Source organism: Oncorhynchus keta, chromosome 14 (genome assembly GCF_023373465.1).
Source record: "Oncorhynchus keta strain PuntledgeMale-10-30-2019 chromosome 14, Oket_V2, whole genome shotgun sequence".
NCBI lineage: Eukaryota > Metazoa > Chordata > Actinopteri > Salmoniformes > Salmonidae > Oncorhynchus > Oncorhynchus keta.
In genome coordinates, this window is record NC_068434.1 from 42,206,816 (window position 1) to 42,230,722 (window position 23,907).

At 45.7% G+C, this 23,907-nt stretch overlaps 1 protein-coding gene across 7 annotated transcripts in view; it reads right to left on the reverse strand.

Annotated features, from left to right (window-relative positions):
* aopep (aminopeptidase O (putative)) overlaps positions 1 to 23,907 on the reverse strand; it is a 113,428-nt gene that overhangs the window by 67,164 nt on the left and 22,357 nt on the right. For all 7 annotated transcript variants that reach the window (XR_008064077.1, XR_008064078.1, XM_052461788.1 and 4 more), the window contains one exon: positions 1,925 to 2,153. Coding sequence is in view for 5 of the 7 variants with exons in the window: in XM_052461788.1 (XP_052317748.1) it covers positions 1,925 to 2,153 (229 nt within the window). In the remaining 2 variants the exon portion in view is untranslated. The remainder of the gene's footprint in view (positions 1 to 1,924; positions 2,154 to 23,907) is intronic.

Consider the following 23,907-nt stretch of genomic DNA (forward strand, 5'->3'; position numbering starts at 1 on the left):
TTATATGTACCTAAATGTTTATATCCATATTTTTTATGATTATTTATTTGAATTGCGCGCCCTCCAGGTTCACCGGACGTTGCCCCGCTAGCAGGACTCTTGTTTTTTTGATTTTTCTTCTTCTTTTTTATTTTATTTTATTAATTAAGTGATGGTATTAAGACCAAACAGGATGTGCTCCTAGGCCTACAGCTCGATGGTGGTTATACAAGGCTGCTATACTAAGCCTACTAATGATAACGACGTTACTTATTATTATAATGACAATCATAATACAAATAGCAATAATAACAATAAGAAGGAGATTATTATGATAAATATTATTTTTGAGACAATTTGGAACAGTGTAAACAACACTAAATACATTATAAGTTATATCAAAGTGGCTTTTATTACAGCATAGCAAAGATGATCCAACGTGTGATGTTGCGTGAGGCTATTAAACAAACACTCAAACAGGCAACAGAAGCAGGATCTGTCTTATTTCTGGCGATATATATATGGATGATTTATAAAGCCAGGCACATTTAACGTGGTCCTTCTGTAGCTCAGTTGGTAGAGCATGGCGCTTGTAACGCCAGGGTAGTGGGTTCGATTCCCGGGACCACCCATACGTAGAATGTATGCACACATGACTGTAAGTCGCTTTGGATAAAAGCGTCTGCTAAATGGCATATTATATTATATATTATATAACAGTCAGGCTATTGATTATAGACCTAAATAAGTTGAGGTGTCCGCTCTCCTCACCTTCCTTAGACGATTAAGGCAAGGGCTGTTTTCTCGTCTCCCAACGCCGCTGCTACCGCCGATACGCTGGTGGACTTTGCCATTATGCACATAGCAACATGGTCTAGGAAAAGACGCCAAATCATCAGCACACGGTTGTTTCAGAAACCGCGGACAGCGACCGCTATCCAACGCAGGGAGAAAGATAATTTGTCATAAAAGAATGTTATTTTTATAAGTGTTGCACCATTGTCCTTAACCATATACAATTTCAGCAGCACATGACTTAGTTGATGGACTGTTCCATCCCCACGGCCTCCACAATGGATTAGTCCACTGAGACAGGTGCAAATCAGACAGGTGTCTTGTACTCTATGAATATTTTTTGTATTGTGTTTTGCCACTGCTCGATTACAGAAATCTCGGTCGACCAACAGCCTATCAACCAAACAATGGACCAGCCGACTAAATGGGGTCAGCCCTAATCCACTTCATCCCTTTTCTCTTCTTTCCTCTCTTTTCTTTTTATCCATTGCACCTTTCAAGTGATGCCTTTGAGATTCGTGGCGGCATTTTGCACCAGCAAATGGCAGTGAGCAGAATAACCCGAATACTTCAAATGACTGGAAAAGGCATATTATTCTCTGCCAGTTCCAAATCAAATATTATTCCCCTTATAAACGCACATCTTTGACGAAAGGTTTGAAATGTAATTGTGCTTCGGGCTGTAATGAGTTTTACGGTATGTTTTGCACAGATCTGTGCTCTTTTGTGTGACTAAAACGCCAACCTCAAACTCTCAAAGCCTTGTTCCAAGACATCAGTGATCACACACTGTCCGAAGATGCTGTCCAGTATCCTGCTGTGACTCATCTCTCCTCTATATAGGTCTGTATAGTCCAATATACCTGCCGTGCTCTGGCCCAGGTTGGCCCTGAAAGTATGTAGCAAAGCCCTCACTGATCTGCAGGTTGCCATAGCAGCAAACATAATAACACATAGCTGTCCAACCCATCTGCTTATTACCCTTTGACTGGTCCTGGGTAGACATTACCCCTAAACACAGATCTAGGATCAGCTCACATTACCCCAATCATAACCTTAATCATGAGGTGGGGGAAATGCATAAACCTTAGGTCAGTGTGTGTCTGGGAGTAAACTCTGTTTTGACAAGGGACAGCTGATAGTCTAGTACCTGCTGTGCCCGGGCCCAGATGATGTCCTCCAGGTAGGTGGCAAAGCCCTCACTGATCCACTCCTCTGTCCAGTCCCGGGCCCCGATGGCCAGGCCAAACCACGAGTGGGACAGCTCATGGCACAGACGAGACCCACACAGAGACAGGCCCCGCTCTCCTCCAACTCCCTCTCCGTCTCCCTCTCTGTCTCCACACAGCACACTCTGTGACAGGAAAATGATGTGGGGGCTGTGTGTGTGGGGGGGGGAAGAGGCAAGAATGAATAAACCTGAATATACACGGTCATGCAGTGATAGGTATAAGCACAAACACATCATGTACGTAGAGAGAACAAGGAAAAGCCCACTGAATGCTTGAAAATCCCGAACCTAGCATGCACGTCCGGGCACACACACACCTCCGCTACCCTGGAGAGTGATCAACAATTGGTAGGAACGAACCCAACCTATGATTACAGAGGAGGACATAGCCCTAACGACGCCACGACGACTGTGTGTGTGTGTGTCTGTGTATGTTTTCTTGCATATGTGTTTGTATGTGGGAGACATCTCCTCGACTACAGCCTCTCCTTGTCTGTCTCCACCCCTGCTTTATAACCCATAATGTCATTGCAAAAACATGTTTGACAGAGAAACTCCAGTCATCATCCAGTCTGGGTAACCCAAAGAGGTTAATTGGTTGGCACTCAAAAATATGTCGCAAAAAGCTTACTTAATTATTCTATGTTATTTTGTGTTTTTTTTACTGCATTAGGGATAGCGTACATATACGTTTCGGCTTTACAGCCCTCTTCAGAGCGTAGGTATATTTGAATTACATTTAAACCAGCATTTGCCTGTATCATCACTCTACCACCTACCGCGACCCCAAGCACTCTGGTCTGCCTCGGTTTAGGCTTCACATCATTGACCTTATCTTGACTGCATAAGCGAAAACTCTCAGGTCATTGCTGTAAATGAGAATGTGTTCTCAGTCAACTGAACGAGTCAAATAAAAAAGGTTAGCAGGCAAATAAACAAAAAACTTCAGATCGCAACAACTTTGCTGGAAACGGTGGAGGACCAATGTTTTTCGTTTGATTTTACAGTCGCTTGGAGGCAGTTATACGCCGCGTCCTAAGTGGCACTCGTTTCCCCTTTACAGCGCACTACTTTTGACCAGGGCCCATAGGGCTCTGAGATTTGGGAGGCATTCATAGAGGACCCTCCTCTTCACCCCAAGAACACAGTGTGGCGAAGTGGATTAGGTAATGTTTGTCGAGTATGACCCTCAGATAAGTTCAGGCGTATTGTGTTCTGCACTTTAAATACACGTTTATCATATAGATGATATGAGTGCGCAGATATGTTCACGTTCCGCCAGAGGAATACCTGATGTGACCCTTTAGGTTTGACCATGTGTGTGTGTGTGAGTGCATTATGCATTCAACCATGCAGGTGAAATGGGACACAGCGATGTTTGTTCTGCCAGAGGAATACCTTAAACGTCCCTTTAGGAATAGACAGCTCCGTGTACACACTGCTCAGCAAACTGGATACAGGATTATCCACACTATCCACAAATAAGAACCTTTTATCAAAGCTCTGAGCCAATCAGAGTTGAGGAAAGGGAAGAAAAACAGACAGTGGTTTCTATGAAGGCAGCTCCCCTGCATTCCAGCGTAATGCTTAACAAATGTGAGACAGGGTTAGTAGTCCAAACTCTGATTTAGATGACGTTCTACCCTTCAGACCATTATTTGTGGTTGATAAAATAACCCACATTAAGAGAGTTGTCCCCCCCCCAATCAACGGTAAATGTTAGGTTTGACGAGGGTTTGGAAAGTTTCTCTGGTTACACGCGATGACAGTAAAACAAACAGTAAACAGCCGTGGTCATGCTGCAGCACAGCTCCCATTCGTGTCGTGTTCTGTTATCTGACATACACGTGTGTCTACTGTTAGTCCTAGCTTTCCCATACAATCACAAACCAATGTATGGTGGCCCCTTGTAAGGCATTTAGGTAGCAAGTATTTCATAGGTTATTACCGTGTACTGACCGTGTCGCCATGTCATTTCTTAGATGATGTGTAACATAATATCAAGTGCCACTGACATTCAAGCCCGTCTAATAATCAATTGAAATAAATGGGTGAATAGAAAGCTTTATTGTGTGCATTTCAATAGAATTCATGCAGGGTTCACAATACACTTACTATAACCACTCTGTCAACACACACACACACACACACACACACACACACACACACACACACACACACACACACACACACACACACACACACACACACACACACACACACACACACACACACACACACACACACACACAAAAGATATAACGACAACAGAATAGCTTCATCTGAGAGTTGTGACATAAATCATGTGACTCCTTTTGAACAGTGAGGTAGAAATGGTCTAATTTGTCATGGCTGACAACCAGGGTCACGGCTGCAAACCTTTCCTGGACCAACTTCTTCCCATCTTAAATAACACCCCTACCCTACCCTGAGGGCCTGAGGCTGGTGTGCGTGAGAGGCAGCCTATTTTTCACACAGAGAACAGCAGAAGAATGGGAGAGGGGTCAGAGAGGTGCAAATGAATAGGCTTCTCTTTCCCTGCTCATATAACAGGGGCCGGCCATCCATTCAGACGCTCTAGAACTCTATACACGTCTACTGTTCACCTGCTGGAAACTCAGGACTTAGAAAACCACAGTTCTCCTCAAAACAAACATACCAGTAGACAGATTACAATCGTAATCCCTGGGACACACCTAAATGTTCCATGACCCAGCTATAAAAGGTGTGACCCACCATATGACATTGATCTAGCCCACCTAGAATCAGCAGCATTCCCCATTCTATTTCTGTGCTACGGTTAGGACCATGTGTTCATCCCAAATGACACCCTATTCCCTATATACTACACTACCTTGACCAGAGCCCCAATGGACCTAGGTCAAAAGAAGGGCACTATTTGGGAGCAGGAAAACCTCCCAGTCCTACCTATGTGGGCTATGTTAAACGTGAGTTCTGCTTCAAGGGTTCGTAAGGAGGGACTACTTTCTATGATAGGAGAGCAAGCACTCAGAAACACTGAAAGACACCATCCTTATTTTCCTTTCCATAACCCAATTATTGAGCAAGCTAAGTGGACTACGTGGGAAACCAGTGTGTGCAGAGACAGGGTGGAAAGGATATATCAAAATCTGTCACTGGAGAGGGAGAGAGAAGGATACACAACACACACACACACACTAGGAACAGTCTTCCTGTTCCTCTAAAAAAATATATATATATTTTTTTCCCAGGGATTATTAACACATTTATCAGATAGGAGACAGGGAATCTATTATACGTGTGGTCTGTGTGTAACAGCACCCACTGTTATTAAGATCCATGTTTAGCATCCTCACAAAAATGTGAAACACAGCCACACAAGTAGCTGTGTTTCGTTGTTTACCTCGGTGGCTAGTAGCTGCAGAGACAGAGAGGGAAGAGCAGTCGGGACAGCAGCTGCTAAGATGCCTGCTTTATGAGTGTATTTCTAATCTTGTTCCCCACAATTGGATAAAAGCGGGCCTTTTGTTGTTGGTTCCTGCAGTGTATGTGTGTTTGTGTGTGTCCAACAAAGAACGTCTTTCAGGGATGGTGCCTCTGCACATGCTCTTAGGAGGGAGGTTGAATCCGTCAGAGGCGGCGACAAGTAACGTCGTCCCACCAGCGGCGGAGGCATGCAACAACAGCAACTCTCATACCCCCGCGATACACACACACACACACCCTGACTTGTCTGTCAGTGACTGCTAGGACATGTCACCTACTGACTCAAAGGGACCTGCGTGGTATTGGATATTACGTCTAGTTCAATGTGATGCTCTAGTTTGAGGCTGTGTTGCATTATTTTATTGAACTATTTTTTTCCCCTTTATATAACTAGGCAAGTCAGTTAAGAACAAATTATTATTTAAAATTAGAGTCTACCCCAGCCAACCCTAACGCAGACGATGCTGGGCCAATTGTGTGCCGCCCTGCGGGACTCCCAATCACGGCCGGTTGTGATACAGCCTGGACTCGAACCAGGGTCTGTAGTGATACCTCTAGCAATGAGATACAGTGCCTTAGACTGCTGCACCACTCAGGAGTCCTGACTGGACACCAATAAGAAGAAGATACTTGCTTTGGCCAAGAAACACGAGCAATGGACATTAGACCGGTGGAAATCTGTCCTTTGGTCTGATAAATCAAAATTTTTGATTTTTGGTTCCAAATGCAGTGTCTTCGTGAGATGTATGGTTTCCACTGTGAAGCATGGAGGAGGAGGTGTGATGGTGTGCTGGTGACACTGTCAGTGATTTATTTAGAATTGAAGGCACACTTAACCAGCATAGCACAGCATTCTGCAGCGATACACCATCCCATCTGGTTTGCACTTAGTGGGATTATCACTTTTTTTGTTGTTGAATTTTACTAATTTTTTTGTTGAATTTGACCCATTTTTCTCCCCAATTTCGTGGTATCCAATTGTTTTTAGTAGCTACTATCTCGTCTCATCGCTACAACTCCCGTACGGGCTCGGGAGAGACGAAGGTTGAAAATCATGCGTCCTCCGATACACAACACAACCAAGCCAGCTGCACCAGCTGCACAGCGTGCATCCAACCTGGAAGCCAGCTGCACCAATGTGTCGGAGGAAACACCATGCACCTGGCAACCTTGGTTAGCGCGCACTGCGCCCGGCCTGCCACAGGAGTCGCTGGTGTGCAATGAGACAAGGATATCCCTACCGGCCAAGCCCTCCCTAACCCGGACGACGCTAGGCCAATTGTGCGTCGCCCCACGGTAAGGGCTATTTGACCAAGGAGAGTGATGGAGTGCTGCATCAGATGACCTAGCATCCACAATCACCCAACCTCAACCCAATTGAGATGGTTTGGGATGAGTTGGACCGCAGAGTGAAGGAAAAACAGGCAACAAGTGCTCAGCATATGTGGGAACTCCTTCAAGACTGTTGGAAAAGCATTCCTCTTGAAGCTGGTGTGCAAAGCTGTCATCAAGGCAAAGGGTGGTTACTTTGAAGAATATATATTATATTTTGATTTGTTTAACCATTTTTGGTTACTACATGAACCCATATGTGTTATTTCATAGTTTTGATGTCTTCACTATTATTCTACAATGTAGAAAATAGTAAAAATACAGAAAAACCCTTGAATGAGTAAAGCAGTGTGTATAGTCATAGAGAGTTTCACTGTCAGAAAGTGAGCAGAAGTCCTGATACACTGTTATAAAACAGCCCTGAGTCTTTTTGTCTGTAAACTGTAACTTTATGCCACAGAAGACAACTCTGGCTAAAAGTAAGAGGTGTTCGGGGGAAGATCCAGATTTAGTGCAAAACCAGTGAACGAGTGCTCCTCCATCCATAATTCATCCCTCCATCCTGACCAGAGGCCACTTGCTCCTCAGCAGCAGGACGGCTGGATGCATTATGCATCAGGTCCTATCATGGCTCTGTAATGACATCTCACCACCACCCATTTACAGAGAGAAAGAGAACGAGACAGATACAGAGACGGAGAGAGTGTGTCTGGGTATGGGGGTGTGTGTCACCGACTGAAACTCGGACTGCCCCAAGAGGCTATTTGACTTCCTCTTTCTCCTCCCTGAAGAGTGCCACACACACACACTCACACCAAAGCCACCTTTGAGGTCCCCGGTCTCACTAAGAAAGAACTCAGAGAGCAGAGTGGCACTCACTAATGTTGGCTTGCGGGAAGTGTTGTCTGTTGTTTTTTGTCTCCCTGCTCTGACCCTGTGGGCTTATTTTTCGACACAGGAGACTATTTGACCAATCTCCTACCCTCCGTCCTTTTTTTAACAAGTCTGACTTCAAATGTCTGGCATTCCAGCCTGGCTGACGATCAGTTGTGTGCTGCTGTGCTGTGTTCTGTTCCCAGGCTGGCCCCAGAGGCCCGGCCAAATGCCACTCCATGTAGGGCCACATCACATGCAGGGCTCGCATCACATCCTGAAAATACTTATCACTGCAGATATCAGGCGCCATTACCAATGAGGAGACAGTCACATTCTGTGGTGTTGACCCAGCACACACACACACACACACACACACACACACACACACACACACACACACACACACACACACACACACACACACACACACACACACACACACACACACACACACACAGCCCATCCTACCTCACCCACCCACCCACAGTTGCACACACACACACACACACACACACACACACACACACACACACACACACACACACTCAGAGTCAGCCCATCCTACCTCACCCACCCACAGTTGCACACACACACACACACACTCGGCTGGTTCTAACTGAGCTGGTATGTATCCGTGCTGATGTCCAGAGCATAACAGAGCAGAGCAATAGGATCCATATGGACTACAGAAAAACAACACACACAGTTGTGTATTACTATACTTGTGAGGACATTTTTTGGCGAACAATTGATTCCCATTAAAGAATCCTATTTTCCCTGACATTAACCCCTAACCCCAGTTCTAACCCTAAACCCTAAGCCTTTTTCCTTCTGAGGGCTGTCCAAATGTCTAAACTCTCCTTGATTTACTATTCTTGGATTTCTGGTCCGCACAAGTATATTACAACACACAGACTATGGAGAACAGTAGAGAAGCCACTCAGACATTGTGTGTTATGTATCAGTGTGTTATGTATCAGTGTGACCCGCTTTCTCTGCCTGTTAACTTGATTGCTCCCCATTAGCATTTCAGAGGCCAGCTGCCTTTCAACATACAACAGAATAGACACAGAGAGAGAGAGAGAGAGAGAGAGAGAGTCTAGGTTCTGAGGCGAAAGTAGATGTTTATTCAACCCGTTGTGTTGACGGTATGTAAGAGTCCAGTCACGTCCTCATAGGTCTAGAACCACGACGTCACGGCTGAGGGATGTACATTTAGTCGTGTGTCAGAGATGTTGGGAGTAATCAGACAGGAATCTCCTGTCCCACCTCCAGCTGATCAGAATACAGGAAACACCTGACTAGAGCTCTATGGTGTTAGAGAGAACACATGCACACACACACAAAGACGTATGCAGCGCAGTGCACTGGACACACACACACGCAAAGACGTATGCACCGCAGTGCACTGGACACACACACACAAAGACGTATGCACCGCAGTGCACTGGACACACACACACAAAGACGTATGCACCGCAGTGCACTGGACACACACACACAAAGACGTATGCACCGCAGTGCACTGGACACACACACACACACAAAGACGTATGCACCGCAGTGCACTGGACACACACACACGCAAAGACGTATGCAGCGCAGTGCACTGGACACACACACACACAAAGACGTATGCACCGCAGTGCACTGGACACACACACACGCAAAGACGTATGCAGCGCAGTGCACTGGACACACACACACGCAAAGACGTATGCAGCGCAGTGCACTGGACACACACACACGCAAAGACGTATGCAGCGCAGTGCACTGGACACACACACACACAAAGACGTATGCAGCGCAGTGCACTGGACACACACACACGCAAAGACGTATGCAGCGCAGTGCACTGGACACACACACACGCAAAGACGTATGCATCGCAGTGCACTGGACACACACACACGCAAAGACGTATGCACCGCAGTGCACTGGACACGGACACACAAACACACACACCATGTGACCTGAACAAGAAAAACTCAAGGCTTACTTCGAGTTTTTCCTTGTAAGATCATGTGGTCAACAAAAAAAAAACACGGGTAAGTTATCAACGCTACTCAAATCCTACACCGGTGCATTTTGGTGTGACCAGCCAGTTAGATCGACGTTACAGACAATAATAGGAGTCATTTGGTTGTATGGGGACTGATACGACTCCTTTAGTGTCAAAGGGAAAGATGAAACCATTTTGAATGTTATATCGTATTTGTGCATCTTTGAGCGATGTCCCATCGGTTCCCAGGGCTATTTCATGTTTTCATGTGTATCTGAGCCCTTGCCATTCACCTTAATAGGACGATGGTTTTTCGATCGCGAGATCTTATATCATACATGTCAGATTTCAATACTGGCCAGTGTCATAACGCGGGAGGTTGTTTTCTCTCGATTGAGCCACTGATCCTATTTTTGCAATATGTGTAATGTGTAATATGTGTAATGTGTAATATGTGTAATGTGTAATTTAACAGAGGATCCGCCACATTTTTCTGCCTCTTCAGTCCAGGGTACTGTCACGGCCTGACCTTAGAGATCCTTTAAATTCTCTATTTGGTAGGTCAGGGTGTGACTAGGGTGGGAAATCTATGTTTATATTTCTTTGTTGTCCGAGTATGGTTCCCAATCAGAGGCAGCTGTCTATACTGGTCTCTGACTGGGGATCATACTTAGGCAGCCCTTTTTCCCACCTTATGTTGTGGGATCTTGTCTTTGGTTGTTGCATGTGTTTGCACTCCTAGCTTTACGTTCGTTGAGTTGTTTATTGTTTTTGGTGGAGCATTTATAATTAAAAGAAAATGTACGCCTACCACGCTGCATCTTGGTCTTCATTTATCGCCGGACGTTACAGGTGCATTGCATGGTGCCTTTGTGAACGTCAGACTCTACACTGCGATTGTAGACTCCTAACTTGCAAGTGCAGTTCGTTTAGTCGATTTTGTATCTACAGTAACTAGCTATTTCAAATGCTGATATTGACTTTGGTATTATTGTGACTGTGGCATTATAGTGTAGCCAGCAAGCCCATATAGAGAGCATTGCATTGTAGGTTTTGTAGTCAACTTGAGCTGTAACAGATTTCCACAATGATATTCACATTGCTACCAACATTATTTTAACAACAAATTGAAACATCTGTAAATCACATACATAAGCTATAGATGTGTCAATGCTCAATAACCCACGTACAGATGTATATACAGACAGAACAGCCAAAGTCTGATATTTGACAACCTGTGCAGTATAAAACTGGAAACCCTGCTACTTTCCCTCAGACTGCAGGCAAAGCCCGACCCATCGAGACAATTTGTACTGAACATTACACAGCGCTGGGTTTGAAATATCTCGTTCCGACGTTAAGATGTCTGGCTCTACCCAGACTAATGAAATTACCTACCATCCTCAGTCTCAAAGAGCCTGTCATAAAAAAAGATACTGCATAAACATCCCCTCACCACACAATGAGCCCATCCATCACCTAATGGAATGGGTGCACTGGACTCATCCATTAGTCAGTGGAATGGGTGTGCAGCGACAGGCCTGTCTTGCAAAGGCTGTTAATCCAGAGTTATGGTACAGTGTGCCAGTGTTACTGTTAAACACAGGGCAGATGGCAGCTGCTGCCAGCTCCTTTATATTACAGATTAGACGGTTGAAAAGGCAATACAATGTCACTCTTCAGACACCACAGCCATAGATGGGGCAATACATTGCATAAATAGTGTAGATAATGTATACTATATCACTGGGTCTGCTGAACATCGGCCTACAGCTGGTGGTGTAGCCTAAACTGTAATCAAAACACGGTCTGGATGGAAAAGAGACAATCTCACTATGAAATTCAGCTTTCTTCATCCGCTCTTGTGATTTTAACGCGGCCTGCACCCATTGTTTGTATAGCCTCGTTCAGAGGCAGAGTAGTCATCCGGAGAAAGCAATAACCACGTCTGACCATCATATGGTGAGAATATGACAACAACAAATAACTCTGACCATCTCGCTGTGGCTGACCAGAGGGAACATTAGATAACCATTCATCAGCGAGGGAAGGAAGATGCAGCTTTATTGCACGGGAATCTGGCACTATGTGACTGACCACTCGGGTACTGCCAACAAAGCCTCGTTTCAGACCAAAGAGCATGTCCGTGAACACTCAGAAAAGCTTTATTAAGGATCACTGGTGGTGGAAGCAAAAAACAGGTATCCCACACGATACTTCCGATCAGTGTTTAAAACACCCTTTTCAATTGTTCAGCGCGTTCACTTCTTTTTCCCCCCACATCTGCTATGACTTGTCGTGTGACAATTCAATTTTTTTTTAACGATTCGAAGAGCCTCAACAAGAGCAAGTCGTTGTGTTTCATTCGAAAACAGCATAGCATTTTGTGGCAGAGTAAGGGTTAAAAGCAGGCACTTGAGTGCTGAGAACCTTGTGGGGACAGACGGTAAACCTATACAACAGATCGAGAGCCAGGAAGTGGAGGCCCCAGATAACCAGGGGAGGAATGTTCTAGCAATAACAACACACTTTCTAAATTGGACCCTGCTATCTTCATTAAACAACCAAGAATACTTTTGAACTGAAGAGGGGTGAAATTAAACTACAGGAGGAGTGAGAGGAAGGGCAGAAAATGCATTAAAGTGCAATAAGGCCCTAGAAAAAAAGAACCGGAGAGAAATCTAGTCGTTTTGCAATTACTACAGTGTGTCTGAACATTCCTGCCTTTATCCCCAGGTGCAGGCATGCAGAGCCTTCCTCCAAATCGTCAGGTTCTATTGTGTGCGTACAGGAGAGAGGAGTCCACTTAAGACGTGGAGAAAGAGCTAGCTCATCCTTGACTATTTGATTAACAGCTGTCTTTGGTGACAAAGTCCCTCGGTCTGAAAGAGACGCTCTCTGTCGCACACTTCTAGAGTTACCGACCACCTCACTTTGGAGAGGGGGGAGAAGAAAGGAAGGGAATCCACTGAGAGAAAGAGAGGAGGGGGAGAGGGAGGGGGCGGCAAGGACAGAAAGAGAAAGAGAAAGGGAGAGAGAGAGAGAAAATAAAGGAGACCATGAGACAGAGTGACAATAAGGCAAGGAAAATCTCTCCCTTCTCTCTCTCTACCAGTAACTCTCCTTCTTTTGGCCTATTAGGGTTGAGACACATTCATAATGCCTCACATCTGTCTCCCACACTGTGACTACATCACATGGGATTCCGCTCCGTCTTCCCCTCCTCAACCCTCTATATCTCTCCCCTTTTCTCACCAACTAATGAGCCTCTCTCTCTCTCTCTCTCTCTCTCTCTCTCTCTCTCTCTCTCTCTCTCTCTCTCTCTCTCTCTCTCTCTCTCTCTCTCTCTCTCTCTCTCTCTCTCTCTCTCTCTCTCTCTCTCTCTCTCTCTCTCTCTCTCTCTCTCTCTCTCTCTCTCTCTCTCTCTCTCTCTCTCTCTCTCTCTCTCTCTCTCTCTCTCTCTCTCTCTCTGTGTCTCTGTGTGTGTGTGTGTGTGTGTTAGCCGACAACGTCAGGGAAACGATGTGCACGGTTCCATGGGGCAGAAGTCAGCGTGACATTGTTGACACCATGACTTGTTTTGAGGCGGTTTTGTGCAAATGGATTTATGTTTTCAATAAACATTGGAGATGAAATATAGCTTACACGTTGACAACAATCAAATCCAACCCTGTATATTTCCCCCCATAGCTGAGCACGCGTCAGTTTTGTTGCTAAACAACCAACCCGTCTATGCTATCCCTGCCTCGCACCCCCTATCATGGTCAATCTCACGTCTCACTGCACCATCCAGTCCTGTCAGCTCTGGTCACATGACGTTCAATGTGGAGTTAAACATCATTAACACATAACATCGGTCACACTGAGAGGTTAGGGTGCTATGGGAGTGCCATGGGGGTGCTATGGGGTGTCCTAGGTCCCACCAACTAACGTGAGGACATCATGACATTGTCATATGCTCATTGTTTCCACCCACAGAGTTGTGTTTTGGACGAAAAGAGAGTCTGTTATCAGCTGGGAAGACTTAGCTAATACAACTCCTCCGACAAACTCCCCATCCACCACTAACAAGACAAGTGTACACATTGTTTTATTAACCGAACACACATGGATTTTGAAACTGAAATGAGTTCAGTTGAGTTTTTTAAATTCTAATTCCAGAAACTTCTGGATATTGGTTTGCTTGAATAGAAGCCTGAGCCCAAATCAATAAAGCCTCAGAGTAGGACCACTGATCAAGGGTCAGGTCCCCCCTGTCCATATAATTGTGATCTCAAAGGCAAAACTGATCCTAGATCAAGCACTATTCTGAGATGCTTTTTGAATACAGACCATGTCCTCTGTACTCAACCCAGGGTTATGTGGGTTGAGCAAAGCATAACCCCAGCCTGTGACAGACAGCTCAGCTAGTGAACTAAACTGCTTCAGGACAGAAGCTGTACTCTGGGGGATATGGCACACACACTCTTCTCCACTTCCTCCTTACGGGTACCAATGGCCACCCTTCCTGATGCCCATAAACTATGCAGTGGTCTGAAGTCAAGCTGAAAATCTTCCTCTACGACCTCTCACAGAGGTCAGGATGTGGACATAACTCAGGCCTAGTGTATCTGACAGGTATATTACCACCTAATTCAGCCGGTGAGGACGTGGATCTGGCCTTTTAACAACCTGCTAATTCTTTACATATTTGTTAAATCAGGTGTCTTCCAGGTGTCGTCTCTACTGTAGTTCTCCTTATATCACCGATTCCCTCCCAGATAGGTTAACGTTCTCGTTTCCCTATCCATTAGGACCCATTCACACCGAGGCAGGAGAGGCAATCTCAGGTCAAACTCTCTCTGAATAGAAAATAATTCATCTTGAGAACAAAGTAATTGCTTGTGCATTAAGCCGTTCGTTGTGTGCTATTCTAGTGTTGTTCTAATTGGGATAATAGTTGTGATTGAGGGAGTTGGCAGGGGCTCTGTGTGGACTTACGTGCTGAGTGAGAGAGAGAGAGAGAGAGAGAGAGAGAGAGAGAGAGAGAGAGAGAGAGAGAGAGAGAGAGAGAGAGAGAGAGAGAGAGAGAGAGAGAGAGAGAGAGAGAGAGAGAGAGAGATGACATGCTGAGAATGAGCATATCAGTGCCCGCCATCAAGCACTGAAAAGGGGGGTCTGCCTCCATCGAGAAAACAACCAAAAGATATAAGGGCAATGGATCCTAATCTATTCGTGGATCCTAATCTATTCAAATGTATCCTGTATGTGAGGATCAGCCTCAACCTAAGGGGGGAATGATGACAAAAGACTGTTGGGTTCGATAAATGGTGGGATGTTTCAGTCAGAAAGCATCCTGACGTATCAGGCAAAAACAAATAGCAGACGATGTCCTCATTCCAAAGTTATTTTGCTTCCCTGCAGAACAGAAAACTGGTTCTGCATGTAGTCCATCAACAATGAATAGGACAGCACTCACTATGTAGTAGATTTTTTAGAAGACTCGTATGAATAGAAGATTCATTCTGACACGCGATAATACATCTCAGCAATCTATTATATCGTGTCATCCAAGCACACTACTAAGCACGTTACCAGACTATTGTATTAAAACCCTGCGTCATCCAAATGCACTATCAATACCCTCTCTGCTATGTGAGGGAGAATAAACCCGTCCAGAATAATACCCTATTTCAAGTCCTTGGGTCATTTCCGTCTAAAAAACTGTGGAAACCACCAGATTTTCCTGACGGGAGAAATATCCTTATTTGCCCACGTGGCGAGCCGAGTATTCCTGCTATGTCCTGCTGCTTCTGAAAGTGCTGCTGAGGGACACACAGCCAGCCGCTTCAAAGAGCGGGGGAAATGCTGTGCCCTTCCTGAAACTCCCCATTGGAACAGGGTGATGTGGCCCGACGTGATGGGGAGATTATGGGCGTACACACACACACACACACACACACACACAGGCGTACACACACACAGACAAAAAGTGTATGCACGCACATACACATAGTAGCATACACACACACACACACACACACACACACACACACACACACACACACACACACACACACACACACACCTGCATTAGGTCATTCCAAAGTCAAACAGGGACAGAGCTGAGTCATGTGTGTGCTATGACAAATCTGTTAGATATCAATAAATAAACTGAAGAGAAGTGATACAGAGCAGTTAACTCCTCCACATTCATCTACACTATGTCATACAGACACAAGACATTTTCATCAGGAAGCAGCAGCAGCGTTTGTGCGTGTGTGTATGTGTGTGCGTGGGTGCAGACCTAAAAAGTCTCCACAAATGAAAACAAGAAAATGTCTTCCTATTTTAAGCTGAGGGGTTAGGTTTAGGTTTAGAGTCTCAATTAGGGTAAGTGGTTAGGTTGAGGGTTAGGAGTTAGGTTACGGGTTAAGGTTAGGGTTAATATAAGGGGCTAGGGAAAATACAATTTTCAATGGAACTACATTTTAGGTCCCCACATAACGAGAAGGAGCTATTAAAGTGACCCTGATCTCAGGCCTCTCCCTGTGGGGGGTGTCTGGATTTATATACGCTGTGTGTATGTATGTGTTTATGTGTGTGTGTGTGTGTCTAGATACAATATGCACGTCGCAATGAAACAAACAATGTAATTGCCGTATTTAAAAATGTCCGATGGCGAGTGGTGGGATCGATAAACCAGGAGGATTCTCCATCATCGTTTAGATCTCCAGTTGGATAACAACAGCGATGGACAAAGAGAGCATACCTCCACAGCTCAACTAGAATAGCCTATGCAGCTGCCATCACCTCAAACATGTTGACACATTTACGCTGACATCACTCCAGTATTCCTAACACTGGAGCAAGAAGGAATTGCAAAAAATAACATCGATTATATGCTGCTGTGCTAAACGTGCGCCATAAAAACACCTTGCTTGACGTAGAAACAGGTGAACAGTTTTGGAACACTGAGCCACTGTCTGGCTGCACCAGGTGACTGTTATGAGTGGGTTGCTTTTGACAATAAGGCACCGGACTACAGCCATATAGATTGAAACTACTGTGGCAGACGGCAGGGAGAGGTGAGGGGTTATTGAAGGGAATAATTGAAGGGCTCCACCCCCGAGCCTTATGTGGACTTCCTTCCCCAGCGAGGCGAGCCTGTAGCTCATTAAGCCAGGGAGTACTTTGGGACAAAGAGGAGGCGGCCTGCACAAAGGGGGCAGAGAATGGAGTTGGAAGAGTGTGTTATGAAGTGTGAGAAGAGAGAGAAATACCTGTATGATTACCTGTTGTGACCTGGACTGTCTGATTACCCCACTTGTGTACAGGTTTGGTTGTAGGACCCGAGTTTTAGGATTACCCCTGGAGAACGGGACAATGAGAACGGATTGTGGACTGTGAAACGGTTAGTGAATTCCCCCCTTTACTCCAGTGTGCAAAACTCCCTAATACACTCCCCATTTGCATTCTAGTTGTGCTCCTTGTACGTGTTTGGTTATTGAACCTGGTGACATGGAAACCCCACACCCTTGAAACTGTTACATGTGGTGGAGAATGTGGGCAACCCAAACCAGGCTCAATAACTAATACCTCAATAACAGGCACGGAGCACAACGGAAGCATTGGTGAAACAGCTGGTGGAGACGAACATAGCCCAGCAGGCTATGCATCGGGAACTGCTGGAGGAACAGAGCCAGCAGACAGCTCTCCTGCGAGCTGAACTCAGCCAGCTGACAGCCGCCCAGGCCGAAAATGCGGCAGGTGCAGAAGTCTCTTGTCCCAAACCCAGTAGGTTTATACTGAAGCTGACAGAGGCTAACGACATCGACGCTTTCCTCCAAGCCGTCGAGAGGACGGCGGCTAGGGAAAAATGGCCTCATGAGCAATGGGCCAGCCTGCTAGCACCCTTCCTGTCAGGTGCGGCACAGAAGACCTATCAGGATCTGATGGCTGACCAGGCGACGCATTATGAGGGGCTGAAAAAGGAAATCCTGCGCCGGTATAGTTACACCCTGATTAACAGGGCACAAAGATTCCATGATTAGGCGGATGATCCTACAGCGTCCCCCCAATTGAAAATGCATGATCTAATTAGGCTGGCCAAGAACTGGCTAACTGCTAAAACACTGATGCTCACGCCCATCGAGAAAGTGGTCATAGATACATTTCTATGCTCTCTCCTGTTCGAAACAAAAGAATTAGCAAGCCAAGCTAACCTCAGCTGGTGGAAGGACAACAGGTGGCTTTGGAGGTCCTGTGCAGCGAACAACCACGGAAGGCAGAACCCTCCACTCGCCCGAAGGAGCAAAAAAGGGCCGAGGACCACGCCAAGGATGGGGGGACACCAACAGCCAGCTCCCCGAGACGACGCACCTTCCTGGACAGCAGGAGATGCTACGAGTGTGGCGAGCCGGGACACATCGCACCACCGGGCGGCCCTGTGGCTTTCTGATGGCATGCTGGGCTCAGGAGAGTGGTCCTTCCCCTGTCACCCCGGAAAGAGCCAACGGAAAGGACACCACAGCACTTGTGGACTCCGGGAGCATGGTGACCCCGACATCGCCCAGTCCACGAACCTGGCTGACACCATGGTCATCACATGCATACACGGTAAGACCAAGGACTACCCTACCACACTCCTACACCTACAGACCACAAAGGGACAACACACGGGGCCAGTGGGAGTCATCCTGAACCTGCCTGTGCCGGTCCTTATCGGGAGGGATTTCCCCGACGTTCGCCAACTGTGGACCAGTATGTCCGGAGATGTAGGGAACCAGAAGTGAGGAGGAAACCGGAGAGGTGGGAGGGATGCCCGCATGTGTGGATTCCAGGAAGTGGACCCCCAGGTCTCAACAGAACCCCTCTCGGAGGGTGTGCAAGACTGAAGGGAGAGGTGGCGAGTCTGGAAGACATGTTCCCGATGCACCATGAGGTGGCACCAGAGCCCGCCTCTCTAGTGGGCCGGTTCGGCACGGCCCAACTGGAGGATCCCAACTTGGTCAGCGCTCTCCAGCAGGTGACCGTGGATGACAGAAATCCCATGGAAGGGATTAAGGCACGATTTACTGGCCGGGGGTGAAGAGAGTGGAAGATTACTGCCCCAGTTGCCCGTAATGCCAGCAGGTAGCGCCAAACCCCCACTTTTGCAGCCCTTTATTTCCCTCCTTTTCAGCAGGATCGCTATGGACCTGGTGGGAAGAAGAGCAACCGAGTGCACCAATACATCCTGGTGATTCTGGATTATGCCACCAGGTACCCAGAAGCCATTCCTCTGAGCACCATGGCCACCAAGGGAATTGCACGTGAGTTCGTCATGCTGTTTTCCTGAGTAAACATCCCGATGAGATATTGACCGACCAGGGCACCCTGTTCATGTCGTGAATCATGAAGGATCTATGCAAACTAATGAAAATAGAGAGAACGCAACAGGGAAGAACGGACAGGGAAGTGTGTAGAGTGAGAAGAGAGAGAAATATCTGTGTGATTACATGTTGTGACTTGGACTGTCTGATTACCCCATTGTGTACCGACTCAGTTTGGCTGAGGACCCGAGTTTTAGGATTACCCCTGGAGAATGGAACGAACAACGAGAACAGATTGTGGACTGTGAAATGGTTGGTGAATTCCCCCTTTTCCCCAGTGTGCAAAACTCCCTAATAAACTCCCCATTTGCATTCTAGTTGTGCTCCTTGTTCGTGTTTATTTATTGAACTTGGTGACGTGGAAACCCCACACCCTTGAACCTGCTACACTAGACAGAATAAAAATATACACGTAACATGCACAATTTTAAAGATTTGACTGAGTTAGTTCATATAAGAAAATCAGTCAATTGAAATAAATGAATTAGGTCCTAAACTATGAATTTCGCATGATTGGGAATACAGTCATGCATCTGGTCACAGATACCTTAAAAAAGAGGTAGGGGCGTGGATCAGAAAACCAGTCAGTATCTGGTGTGACCACGATTTGTCTCATGCAACGCGACACATCTCCTTCACATAGAGTTGATCAGGCTGTTGATTGTGGCCTGTGGAATGTTGTTGTCCCACTCCTCTTCAATGACTGTGCGAAGTTGTTGAGTATTGGATGGAACTGGAACTGTCGTACAAGTCGATCCAGATCATCCCATACATGCTCAATGGGTGACGTGTGGCGAGTATGCAGGCCATGGAAGAACTGGGACTTTTTCAGTTTCCTGGAATTGTGTACAGATCCTTGCGACATGGGGCTGTGCATTATCATGCTGAAACATGTGATGGCGGCGGATGAATGGCACAACACTGGGCCTCGGGATCTCGTCACATTATCTTTGTGGATTCAAATTGCCATTGATAAAATCCAATTGTGTCCGTTGTCCGTAGCTTATGCCTGCCCATACAATAACCCCTACGCCACCATGGGGCACTCTGTTCACAACGTTGACTTCAGCAAACCGCTTGCCCACACGACGCCATATACGCTCTGACAAGTCATGGTCCAAACACACCAAGACAATCGTGAAGAGGGCATGACAGCAATGCTATTCCCCCTCAGGAGGCTGGAAAGATTTGGCATGGGTCCTCATATCCTCAATGTTCTACAGCTGCACCATCGAGAGCATCCTGACTGGTTACATCACCGCTTGGAATGGCAACTGCTCAGCATCTGACCACAAGGCGCTACAGAGGGTAGTGCGTACAGCACAGTACATCACTGGGGCCGCGCTTCCTGCCATCCAGGACATCTATACCAGGCGGCGTGTCAGACAAAGGCCCAAAATATTGTCATAGACTTCAGCCACCAAAGTCATAGAATATTCTCTCTGCTACTGCATGGCAAGCAGTAAGCTTGGGACCAAAAGGCTCCTTAATAGCTTCTACCCCCAAGCCATAAGACTGCTGAACTGTTAATCAAATGGCTAACCGGACTATTTGCATTGACCTCCCTATTTATTCACATTTTTGTTGTCCTGATTTTCTTGCACAGTCTCAATGTTCACTCACTGGACTCTAACCACACACTCACATACTACTACACTGACACTCCAACACACACACGCATATTGCCGCCACACACACACATACATTCACATTCCTTCACACTCTTCAAATACGCTGCTGCTACTGTTCATTATCTATGCATAGACACTTTACCCCTACCTACATGTACATATTACTCTATTACCTACACTAACCGATTCAACTGTGAAGAGTACACTTCTCCAGCATGCCGAACTCCAATCAGGTGACCTTGGTGAGGACAATGAGCTTCCCTGAGACAGTTTCTAACAGTTTGTGCAGAAATTCTTTGGTTGTGCAAACCCAGTTTCATCAGCTGGCCGGGTGGCTGGTCTCAGACGATCCCGCAGGTGAAGAAGCCAGATGTGGAGGTCATGGGCTGGCGTGGTTACACATGGTCTGCGGTTTTGAGGTCGCTTAGACGGACTGCCAAATTCTCGAAAACGACGTTGGAGGCGGCTCATGGTAAAAAAAAATGAATCCGTTTCTTGATATGCCACACCTGTCAGGTGGATTGATTATCTCGGAAAAGGAGAAATGCTCACTAACAGGAAAGTAAATAAATGTGTCCAAAATTTTAGAAACTTTTTGTGCGTATGGAAAATTTTGTGAACTTTTATTTCAGCTGATGAAACATGGAACCAACACTTTTCATGTTGCGTTTATATTTTTGTTCAGTATAATTTCACTTCAAATAGGCTGTGTTGTTTTCATATCATTTGGCTAATTTGGCTTGTGCACATTTACATAAGTGTTTAATTACCTAGTTAGCTAAATTACTGACTAAGCTAATTCCTATTCATGTTTTTTTGCATTTCAGGTGTAGTGGCATTGCTGACAGGCCAACATGCTGACAGGCCAAGACCCTTGGTTCCTAAAGAATCTCAGAGTAGGAGTAGTGATTTTAGGATCGGTTTTGCCTTCACACTGAGTAATATAACATTGACAAGGGGGAGGTTATCCTAGATCACTATCCCTACTCAGAGATGCTTTGTGAATATGGGCCCTGGAAGAAAGCTGTTGCCCAATGCCTTGCATAGCAGTTGCTTCACCACAGGACCCTTGAGCAAGGGGAAGGCAACCCTGTTCCTGGAGTGCCACCGGTACTGCAGGATTTTGTTCCAACTAGGCCCTAAACAAGGGGTGCGTTTAGTTGCTTGAATGTTTCTACGTTGCAGAATGGTTTTTACCGAACGACACATTTCCCAAAACGTTTTTGAATAAACTTTGAGGTACTTTTGCTCCGTTCAGTAGGTATGCCGGGGCCCCACCCTGTGAAAGTGCTCGAGCCACATTGCGAACTTCGCCCTCACGCACGGCTTTATATATGCAAGCTAAAGATGAAATTGTCAATGAATTGGCCAACTTACTACAGATGGATGGACCTCCAGGGCTACAGAGAGCTACTTAACAGTGACAGCCCATCACATTACCCCAGAGTGGGAAATGAGAAGTACTGTGCTACAGACATGCCCCCTTTTATGAGAGTCAGACAAGTGAGCATATTTTTCTCTTTAACATTATAGCATCCCAGTTGGCAAAACCTGGTTGAAAGGAAGTCGGTGTGACTTCAGTATTACTGACCAGAATGTGACATATTTTTCTTTTCTTATTACTACTGGAAAAAAGTATTGTAGAGGGAAAAGTTGGATGTTGAAAATATTGTTCATTACGTTTCTATTTGTTTCCATAGTCACCAATAAGTTTAAATCTGCAACATATTTAAAATAGTTTAAAATAGACCAAGCAACCATTTTATTTGCACATCTGCATAATTCACCCACAGGCATTACATGCATAGATCGGGACACAGGGTATATAAAGGCTGATTGTTTCATTTGATTAATAAGTGGTGTGATGGGTCAGAGCTGTAGTGAAGAAAATCTGTGCATAACAACTATCAATTTGAGGACAATTCCTGAAGAAACTTTGTGGACTCAGCTGGCTCAAAGTATTTCCATGGTACTAGTTGAAGAAATTTGTGGAAGTTATAGCTTAGAGATGTCTTCAAAAAAGAGCAACTTAATCATATACATACTTTGTGTCCTCCACTATGGCGGTCCTGGGCATATTTTAGGACTTTCCAAAGAGCCCGCAACACATCAACCTCCTGAGTTTTCTGGCTTTTCATGACACTTACTCTAAGTTGTCTGTCATATCAATCCTGCAACAAACATTGTTAGAAATGGGTGTAATTTGCAAATCTCTTCCTCTTCTCTGCAACTGTGCACGTGTGTGAGTTTGAGTGAGCGATAGGGAGAATGGGCTAGAGACAAATGGGAGAAACTTTACATGACTCACCAGCGGATGAGTCTTGAATCAGGACACAAGGTTTTTGCAATTAAAGTTGAAATGGGATTTTATTTGCTTTACAAACTTATATTATTAGAAGCAGTGCCATTTCAATTGGATCTCCTTGGCTGTCCCCATATGACAAACCTTTTTTGTTCCAGGTAAAAGGGTTCTACATGGAACCAAAAATGTAAGGAATGACTCTGGAGAAGAGAAGCAGGTACGGGGAGTCAGAATTTAATCGGAACAGGACAGGAACAGCGTCAGAACCAGGGAATACAGACATAAGACAATTAATGCAGCAGCAGGGAACAGAGCTGGGGACTGACAAATATAGGGGAGGTAATAAACAGGTGATTGAGTCCAAAGTGAGTCCAATAAACCGCTGATGTGCGTGATGATGGACGGCAGGTGTGTGTAATGATGGCGGCAGGAGTGCACGTAATGCATGGCAGCCTGGCTCCCTCGAGTGCAGGGGGTGACACAAAAAGGGTTCTTTAAAAGGTTCTATGGGGACAGCCGATGAACCCTTTTACGTTCTAGATAGCACTTTTTCTTTTCTAAGAGTGTAAGATCAGGCAATCATGGGCAGCTGAATACCATGTCTCTTGGGGAATCCAGTCTCAGTAAGACCTGATGCAGAGAAAAAAATGTCATGATCATCAGTATAGCTCGTACAAACCTAGCTCTTAACAAAGCTAGCTAGTAGGAATCAATTTGAAGATTAGTGTCACACCCTGATCTGGTTCACCTGTCCTTGTGATCGTCTCCACCCCCTCCAGGTGTCACTTATTATCCCCAGTGTATATATCCCCTTGTTTCCTGTCTTTCTGTGCCAGTTTGTCTTGTTTGCCAAGTCAACCAGCAGTTTACCTTGCTCCTATTTTTCCCAATCTCTGTTTCTAGTCCTCCTGGTTTCGACCCTTGCCTGTCCTGACTCC